The sequence below is a fragment of the Triticum urartu genome, chromosome 3, assembly GCF_003073215.2.
Source record: "Triticum urartu cultivar G1812 chromosome 3, Tu2.1, whole genome shotgun sequence".
NCBI classification, from domain to species: Eukaryota; Viridiplantae; Streptophyta; class Magnoliopsida; order Poales; family Poaceae; genus Triticum; species Triticum urartu.
In genome coordinates this window covers 723,360,732-723,370,695 of record NC_053024.1, presented here as the reverse complement: position 1 = coordinate 723,370,695, position 9,964 = coordinate 723,360,732, and the positions used below count along the sequence as shown (strand labels likewise).

General features: G+C 45.4%; 1 protein-coding gene across 1 annotated transcript; it reads left to right on the top strand.

The window, feature by feature from the left end:
* The first annotated feature begins 367 nt into the window (after nucleotides 1–367).
* On the top strand, nucleotides 368–3,789 carry LOC125549433. The gene is made up of 10 exons (XM_048712848.1): nucleotides 368–1,111; nucleotides 1,214–1,405; nucleotides 2,103–2,210; nucleotides 2,300–2,338; nucleotides 2,440–2,535; nucleotides 2,621–2,710; nucleotides 2,837–2,953; nucleotides 3,064–3,102; nucleotides 3,286–3,336; nucleotides 3,419–3,789. The coding sequence occupies exons 1-10, from the start codon at nucleotides 488–490 to the stop codon at nucleotides 3,512–3,514; spliced, it is 1,452 nt and encodes a 483-aa protein (XP_048568805.1). The 5' UTR covers nucleotides 368–487; the 3' UTR covers nucleotides 3,515–3,789.
* Nucleotides 3,790–9,964: the final 6,175 nt, after the last annotated feature.

Here is a 9,964-nt window from a genome sequence, read left to right as displayed (position 1 = left end):
ATTTGTAGTCCTCAAGAAAAAGTTAGTGGTCAAGTGTACTTCTCGACTACTGATTCGAGTTTCTTTTTTTAAGCTATAAATACCACGAGTCTAGATTTTTCGACCTATTTTGTCACTCACCAAAAAATTAGTTCATGTTAAAAAATATGTAATATTTGTTCCCACATTTTTGGTAAAGCTTAAATTCTGCATGACTGCAAATGTGTTTCGCACATATAATTGTCCTCGTACCCCTTTTGCAACGCACGGGTATTTACAAGTCCGAAAAGAATAACAATATGTAAAACGAAAAACTCAAAGGGACTATCGGACGAAAACTTGGGCCTGCTGTTATTTAGGCCCAGACTGGGAAAGGATACGATGGTCCGTGAACCCTCCCCAGAGCACAAAGGTCACCGAGTCCTCATCCACACGAAACCCTAGCTTCGAATCGCGATCCCCTTCCCCTCGCCGTCACGCCGGTTCGACCCCTGTGATCGCCGATCAGATGCCGATGCCGCAGAAGAGGCGCGGCCGCCGCAGGAGGGTTCCTCGACAAGGACCCTCCCGCCGGCGCCGCGGTGAAGAAGGCGCATCGTTGTCCAGATCCCATGTCGAATCGGACAGCAGCAGCACGACATCCAGCGCGCAGCCGTCCGGATCCTTGGACGAGCTGGCCGGGCGGACTTCCAGCGGAGCCCCGTCAGGATCCTTCGACGAGGTGCCGGACGCCTGGCCGGCTCGCGAGTCCAGGTACCATGAAATCCTCGCCTCGCGCCTCGCGGAGTTGCAGTTACAGTTATGCGCCGCCGCCGCCGACATCCCAAATCTTCCTTCGGATGAAATTGTCCAAGCCCTCACTCGTTCTAATTTCTATGATGATGAGCTGCGGGCTGCTCTGGTAGAATATCAAGTCCACAAGTTCTTGAGCGAACCCCACGGGCCAGGTGTTGGAGAGAGAAATTCTGTAGAGGACATGGGCGATGATATCCCTGAGGAGGAATTCGTCAACTACTCCGAAAAGCTAAAGGCTTGCAGACCTGCTGAAATCGACACTGAGACTCGTCTGAATCAGGAGGAGTTTCGCGAGCTCCATGTCAAGTATGTAGGTTACCGCATCAAAGCCTACCTGGTTAGTCCCATATCAATCCATCTATTTGTCTATCGCGATCAATCATATACACATAGTTATACCCTATTAATTATGTACTTACTCGACTGTTCATCTGTGTAGTTGCTGAAAGGGAAGCATATCGGCGAGCTAGACGAAGCTACATCGGAATGCAAGTACCCTCTCGAGCTTGCATTGGAGAATACATGTTTCTCTCCTTACCTGGAAGATGGTGTCTTTGGCTGGTATTTCGACTCTGACCTCTGTTTACTTAAGTCATTGAGTGACTACCAGCGGCTAGTCCTCCCTAACTGTGTAAGTATATCTGTATTACTACTTTCAGTTCAGTGATTCATATAGACTTAATTTGTGCTCATGCAGCCAGTAACCAGTTTCTTCTTCTCTTCTTACCTTTGAATTGGTGACCACAAATATTTCTTTGACAGCTTGGACAGTTATCGAATGATGACTGCTATTCTCCATTTCTTTATAGCATAGCATGGCTTTGTTTGAGTAACCCCTTGGTTCTAGGAGCCTGAGGTTCTTGACAAAATGCTGAAATAAAACTATGAACTTAGCATCTTGTGGAGATTAAACACAGTTTATATGTGTGTTTGCAATAAATTTTGGAAAATCTCATAAAATGTGCATGGTAGAAGAAAAAGACAAAAGTTATACCTTCTTCCCTGAGAGTTTAATATGCTGATGCATTTTTTACGTGGGGCAAGTCCTAAAAAATTGACAAGAGGTCCACATGCAGACTGCTCCCAAATAGAGTACCATCCTTTTTCTGTCTGTGTAAATGGAGTTTTGCCTAATATCTTGAGTCCCTGTATATGTTGCATGTTACAATACTGTTTTTCTTTTTTGTAATTTCTTGAAGTGCGCTAGTACTATAAAATAATAGGCGCACACACACATATGATCCTAAGAGCATTCCGTGCCCTTATGCTCAGTGCTTGTTATTCTCAGGACAACTGTGATATGTTGCTTTCCTTCTTTTCTGGTGCAGGCTTGGAGTGAGTATGGAAGCTTGAGTCAGTACATCTTGTTTTATAATACCCATGAAGCTGATAGAGACTATGTGCTGTACTGGGAAAAAATGGTCAAGGAAATTAAGGTATGCATGGTGCAGCGATCAGCTAGTCCAAGTTTAAAACTCTGTTTAGTAAAAAGGAAATTGGACTAACAACCTTCTGTTCTTAACAGTGGCTTGAAAATCATGTGCTTAAAGAAGATACTCCGGAGGTAGGCCTATATGACCTCTCAAAACCATGTAATGACAATTGACAACTAATCTCTACATATACGTTGTAGCATCACATTAACTTTCCTGTTCTTCTATTTAGTGGGATCAAATCCGTCGTAAAGGTTTTTACCAAGCAATTAGGATTGCTGCTGAGTTCCACAACATTGATTTCGGTCTAGCATATTATGGTTTCATGGTACTTCCTTTGCCCCTTGCTCATTTAGATTGTCAGCTCTAGTTATGGTTGTATCTGACAATTGCAATCTTTTGATTAAATTTAGGAGTATATATGGAGGACTCGCTTTTATGTCGTGTTTGTGAAAGATCTTGACCGTGCCTATTTTGAGATTTGGAAGCGGGTCAAGGGTCAGGTCAGCATTGTACATCAGAAGTAAGAGCAGTTTATTTCTTTGTTCTTGGTAGTGTTGTTTTATCTCGTGTTCTAACCCTGTTTATGCTTGGTGGTATTGTTTTCTTCTTTGTTGGACAACATGTAGACAAGTTTCAGAGATGCTCTGCAGGAAGTTTGCACTGAGAATTTGGTACCATCGCGCCAGCAAACTTTGAAGGCCGAGCTGGAGCGGCCCGGAGGCTTTTTGCAACTGGAGCGACAAGTAGGTTTTGTTGTTGTTGTTGTTGTTGTTCATAGGTGTTCTGTATGTGTTTTCATTGGTTAAGTAGTATCTCTTACGATGCAAATGCTTTAACCGTCTTCCCTTTGCAGTTCCACCGGTGCACAGAGGGCATTAGTAAGGAAGTGAAGGTAAGTATAGTGTGGTGTGGTCCATGCTTTGGAATCTGTTATATACTACTCCCTCCGATACAAAATAAGTGTCGTAGTTTTGAAGTAAGGTTAGTTCAACCTTAGTTCAAAACCATGACACTTATTATGGACCGAAGGGAGTATATTACATCATTGTCTGATGTCTCTCCTTGCTGTGTATAGCTTCCGGATTGGAGAGTCCAAGAGTTGATTGCGCAGGAAATTAATTACAAGGTTGGTTGTATAGATATTGGTAGGCAATATTGTTTCCGCCTGCAGGTTTTGTATGTAATAGCTCATTCTTTTCCAATTTCAGCGTGCATTGCCAAAGACGTATGCACACTACGCCAGGAAGAAGCTCCAGATTGCAGAAGTCTTAGGAATGATTCCCAAGGCCGAGATACCAGCGTAGATGTGTTTGTTGCTGGCGTCCGCGGTGATCGTTTGGCATTTGATGCCCAAGTACACCTGGGCTCGGATGTACCCTTTGAGCAAATTCTTCATATGTTACCCAACATAAGATGTGGCTCAAGACCTTATATGATGATGTCTAACTTTTTTCTACTCTCTGTTCACAAATATAATATGTTCTAACTTATTCCTGACTCGGATGTGTGTAGACACATTTTAGTGTGTTTGTTCCTCATTTTGGTCATGTTGTCCTAATAAAGATCTTATATTTGTGTGTGGAGGGAGTACATATCATATGGTTCGTATTATGGAATTGAGGGATGGGTTGTTTTGTTAAAGAAAAAACTGGGTCTCTGTAGTCAACTTTATGCAGCTCGGCATATCACGCCGCATGCCTTTCGCTAGCGGTCGGTGCGTGGTTTGCTTTTTTAGAAAATCATTGTAGACTCCGCAAGTCGACCAAAGGCTAGATGGCTATACACATAGGCCCTATCTTCGCTGCCGTGAATTCGTAGTGTCAAGGCATGATTCTCTCTCCCTTCTTTTTCAATCAAAACACCACCCACTTTATTCATCATTAGAGAAAATAGATACATAGTCTGTTATAATTTCATTTATTGGTTCCTCAAGCCAATCGCAGAAAATCTCGGTAGCCTAGCTAGTTTGTGAGCTATCTTATTTGCTTCTCTATTACAATGTTCAAACCTAGAAATAGGAAAATCACAAGCGAGATGATAACAATCATCAAAAATTGCTGCCGCTGCGCCCGTATGACATCCTCCATTGTTCATTATCTTGATGACCTCTAAATTGTCAGAGTTGATAACTAGACGATTGCACCCCATTTTTTGTGCCAGGGATAACCCATATCGGAGTGCCAAAGCTTCAGCCGCCAGATATCTGCGCACTAGTCTATCTTTCCATCCCCCTTGCAATGAATTTATCTCTATCATCCCTGAGTACCACCCCGACAATGCCCCTGAGCTCATCATGATCAAACGAGGCATCAACATTAAGTTTTACAAAACCCAGAGGGGTTGGGTCCAGCCTCCTTTTCTTGTGATCGCTTTTGGAGAGCAAGCATTAACAAAATTTGTTGTAATTGCACGGATCCCTAGTGATATCTGAGAGATGATCTGGGTTGTTTCCTCGTGGACCAATTTACGCTTTTCCTACCAGAGGTACCAGGTAGTAATGGCAATCATCTATCGAACATTCCCAGTCGCCACTGAGGTCAAATCCTAATCTGGCATAAGAAGTAAGAGCAAGTCTAGTAGAGCCCTCAAACCCCTAAAAATAACTGCTTTTTTTTTACAGTTTTCGTCGAAAAAAAGCTGTAGACTAGAACCCCTTAACCCTCAAACCCTCAATTTTTTTTAAAGGTCCAACCCTCAAAAGTAAGGGTTGGGGAGCAAAACCTACCCCAACCCTCATTTGGCGGTTATCCTCGCGCGGGAGGGAAAAATCCTCCCAACTCCCGCGCCCACGCCCGCGACCACCGCTGCTAGTCGCCCCCGCCGCCGGCGGCCGCCCCGCCGACCTCCCGCGTGCAACGACAACGTCGTTCATGGGGAATATTCCGTTATAAGGGTTGGGTTTGAGGGTTCTAATCTTTGCCCCTGTTTTTCAACCCGTAAAAGTGCACAAAAAGATCATTTTTGGACCCTTAAAACGCTAGTGAGGGTTTGAGGGTTCTACTAGTAATGCTCTAAGAACTCCAGAACAGCCTCACCTGCTCGATCAATTTTACTGGCTCTCATAATCATTTCGTTCAACCTAGCCTTCTCCAAACCTCTCTTGCTTTGCGGCAGAGAAATAACACATGCTTTGTATCTTCTGGATTAGAAGAGCAAGAAGGGCATTGAGGCTATATCTTGATATGTTTATTGGCAAGAGTAACGCGACACGGAAGCATCCCATGCAGCGTACGCCAAATGAAAATTTTCACCTTAGCAGGACACGAGAGCTTCCAGATATTCTACCAAATAGGATTTGTATGTTCTTCCCAAACCATTCACATGTCGGAATTTATCACCGTGTTGACGTTCCCACTCAACGAAATACGCTGTCCGAACTGAGAACATACCATTTTTTGTATAGCTCCATGCAATAAAATTCGGCATCATGATGAGAGAGAGGGATAACAAGTACTCGTGCATCAATGGGCCAAAGAGTTTGTGTAACCAGTTCCGCATCCCAATCATTAGAAATAGGGTCAATAAAATCTGCAACCCGAGAGATTAGATGGTTCCCTTTTGGCGTGATGACTTTTCTATCTGCACAAATTGGGATCCAAGTGTCCTCCTAAATATCAATACTCAGACCATTCCCGACTCTTCATATATACCCATGTTTTAGATACTTCACTCCCGCCATGATACTCTGCTAGGTGAACGAAGATCCCTTTTTCAAATGTGCATTCAATAAATCCCCATTAGGGAAGTACTTCACTCTCAAAATAGTAGCACTAAGGGATTCAATGTTCTCGATTAACCGCCAAGCCTACTTTGCCGGCATCACCAGATTGAAACAGTGGATATCGTGAAAGCCCATCCCCCTTGATTCTTTGGGACACACATTTTCCACCAAGCATCCAATGCATCCTCCTCCGGTTGTCCTCGTCTTCCCATCAAAAATGCGACATCGTGTCACTGATTTCTTTGCAATTTTTTCTAGGAATTTTAAAGACCAACATTGCATAGGTGAGTATGGCTTGAACAACAGAATTGAGAAGAATTTCCTTCCTTCCAATGGATAATAATTTTTCTTCCAACCACTTATTTTTGTTATAATACAGGCAATCAAATACAGGAAACAATTAGTTTTATCCATGCCCACATTTGCTGGCAAACCTAAGTATGTGTCATTAAGTGCCTCCGTCAAAATATCCAGAGTGGTACACATTTGTTCTCTAACCTCAACGCCCGTATTGGGACTAAAGAATATACTAGATTTTTCGACACTCACCATTTGCCCCGAAGCAACACAATACAAATCCAAAATTGACTTGCATTTTCCAAGTTCACATTCATGAGAATCAATGAATCGTCGGCAAAAAGTGGTTAGTTATTGGAGGAGCATCTCTACAAACTTTCAATCCCACAATTGCTCCATTCTCCCGCATGCGTCAAAAGAGCTATAAGACCCTCCGTACATAATAGGAATAAATAAGGGGATAAGGCGTCTCTTTGTTGTAGACCTCTCAAAGGCTTGAAACTTTCGCTTTCCTCCGCATTAAACCAAACTCGATATTCCACAGTGGTAACACATTGCATAATCAGATTTACCCAATTCTCATGAAAACCCAGATTAAGCATAATCTCCTTCAAGAAAGGCCACTCAACTTTATCATAGGCTCTATGCATGTCCAGTTTGATTGCGCACAAACCTTCTTTTCTCTCTTTTTTTTATTGTATGGAAGCACTCGTAGGCCACCAAGGCATTGTCCATAATCATTCTCCTAGGAACAAAAGCACTCTGGATCGGACTAATAATTTCTGGATGAAAGGCCTTAGATGAGTTGCCACCATCTTTGCAATAACCTTGTACACCATATTACACAAACTGATGGGCCTGAACTGGCTAACCTTTTCCGGGGAATTAACCAGGCATGATTCTCTTGATTTGACACGTGTGTTGTTTTTCACGTTGTTGATTTGGTCGGTGGATCATTTTTATGTTCGCTGCGTTATTTGCTCCGCGTTTTTCATCTTGCCACATTTCACTTTGACCAGCCAGTAAGGGCATCTCCAACTCTGTCCGCGATCGTTTGGATCGCGTGTTGTGCCATCCAGCGCAATCCAGCATCGATTTGTAGGGTGGTCTAGATGTACTTTCTTCCACAAATCAAAAACAAATTAGGAGGGCTTTGCGGGCCTTCGCACAACACCCACGCCCGCTTCTGACCATTTTGGCCCATCCAAAACCCCCCTCCTTGCCCGTGCGCTCCCTCCCGACGTCAGTTGCCCGCATTCATGCCGCTGTAGAGCGGCCGCTCCGTATTGACGTCAGCCCAGAGTGGAGATGACCTCTCACTGGCTCCACCATTGAGGTGGTGCGCCGACCGAGGCCGTCGCCCATGGCACATCCCCGGTGTCGTGTCTGTTCAATGCCGGAGACGGATATCTACCATGCCCGTTCATTGCCCGTCCGTCCGTATGCCAACATTAAGCAGGCTCGCCGGCCGAGAAACCAACTCCAACTTCGCGCATTGACACACCTAGACGGTTGGCCTCACTGGATCCTCTATTTAAAGGCAGACACATTTGGCTAACTCCACGCCACAACACAAGCCGCTCCACATTCTCCTCCCTTGCACCACATCTGTCATGACTGCATGTGGCCATGCTCTCTGGGAGAGTCTTTCCACGGAGATGAAGCACTAGGTGGGCGGTCTTGTGGCTGCCTAACAGAGTCGCCGTGCTAGGCAAATCGAGGCTAGCTCGCCCGAGGTCTCCGACGACAAGGATGACCCCACGATGGAGACGGGCTCCGATGACACCGCACTGGAGCCTGCGCCTGTGCATGTCGGCTTCACCATGGAGCAGGCGCAACACACTTCAACGACGCCATGGCGGAGGAGCAGGCTGCACTGGCGCCTATGTCAGCGTTCCAATAGGCACAGGAGGAACATCGGTAAAACATGTTCCTCCTAGACCAGCACCGGCTGGCGGAGGGCCAAATCCATGGCGTGCGCGCGAGCGAGGAGGCCGTGGCGGCCATGGCCACTGCAAACCCCAACTTCGTCGCAGAGCGGTGTGCGATCTACGAGGCCGCCCGTGCTCAAGCCACCGGTCCCCAAGAAGGGGCCGCCACAGAGGCGCAGTTGCAGGCGATCTCGGACAAGAACAACGCCAGCCGCGCCTCCTACCGCCGACGAACTATCGGACGGCCCGATGGGATGACAACAGCGCCGGTGCCACCATTTCCATCGTGAACCCAGGCCCAGCTCTGATGGGGGCGGCCGCCCAGGGCCCCCAAGTACGTGTGTGCTCTCTGTATCGGGCCCATGAGAAAAATGATTCTGGGCTAATTTTGATGCAACAGACCTAGCGTACAGTGAACATTACCTGTGGGCAAGTAAATCAACGATTCCCTAAATTGGTGGAACTTTCATTTCCCTCGCTAGGTCCGCGCATGACAACATGAGCGATCGACCTAAAGACATGCACTTTACTTTGATCTTTATGATATAAGACACGTATTACCATGAAAAAAAAAAGGAGTCCGGCAAGCCCGAGGACGACCTTGCCGCCGACACAGCCTCCTCCCGCAGAGGCCTCCCCTGATGATTTCTCCTCCAATGGCGGATCGACTAATTTCATGTTCATCGCCATGGACAGGAGTAACAACACCACCGGGCACCGGCCCTGGCAGGCAGTTTTGAACTACAGAGACCAGGTTAGCATCTTCCTGATGGATCATCCATTGAAGCTAGCTAGATTAATATGTGACTAGTTAGTGCCAGAATTATTAGATCTGGTGATTTTTTTCGCGATGAATTAGATCTGGTGAATTAGCGGTGAAGAGTAGGGCGTAGTTGTCCTTCTGACTATTTTTTAATGCAATCCTTCTGATTAATTATCTGGTTGTGTTGGAGATCGATGAAAGACGAGGGGAGAGGATGTCTAGAATCCATGGGATAATGATGACAGCCAAGCTGAAATTAATTGGAGGATTCATGGTCGATTCAATATGATTAGGTGGCAAAATTATTTTTAGTTTCTAAAAAAAATATTTTTTAGTGTTGCAAATTATAAAGTTATTCTACCTGCATGCCACCAGGAGCAGTTCAAATTACTTTCTGTTTGCCAAACTATGAAATATACAATGTATGAAACTTCCCTGTTAAAATGTTAGCAAAAGTGAGAAATAATTAATATAATAATATATAATTAGATCCTGGAACTAGGTCGACCAGCTGGTTTTGCACTCCATGATAAAAATTTACGAACAATTCATGTTTAAAATTTATCTAAACATGCACATAATGATTATAATTTTGGATACATAAAGGGCCCCCGGTTGTATTTTCGCTCAGGGCCCTGAAATCTCAGGACCGACCCTGCGTGGACCTCACGTTCACGGGCGACGGACAAGGCGCAGACTCCACCGAAAATGAGTAGCGCATGGGAGGCGAAACGGGGAGACGATGGGGACGTGCCTTGTATCCAGACTGGAGAGGGCTACTAGGCGAGCCGGTGATCAACCTCGAGTTCCCTGCCGACCCAACTTAGAGCATCTACAACCGGACTTTGCAAATTCGGCCCTTCAAACACCCGCGGACGCGGCCGAGCGTGTCCACGGACAGTGACCGGTCACGCCTCAAATTAGCTACTCTGCATCCGACTCTCTTATATTTCAACCCCTAGATCCATACAAAGCATGCAAATGAAATCCTACGTACTACATACTACGTACTACCCTAGCTACTCTTCGTAGCTAGGGGATG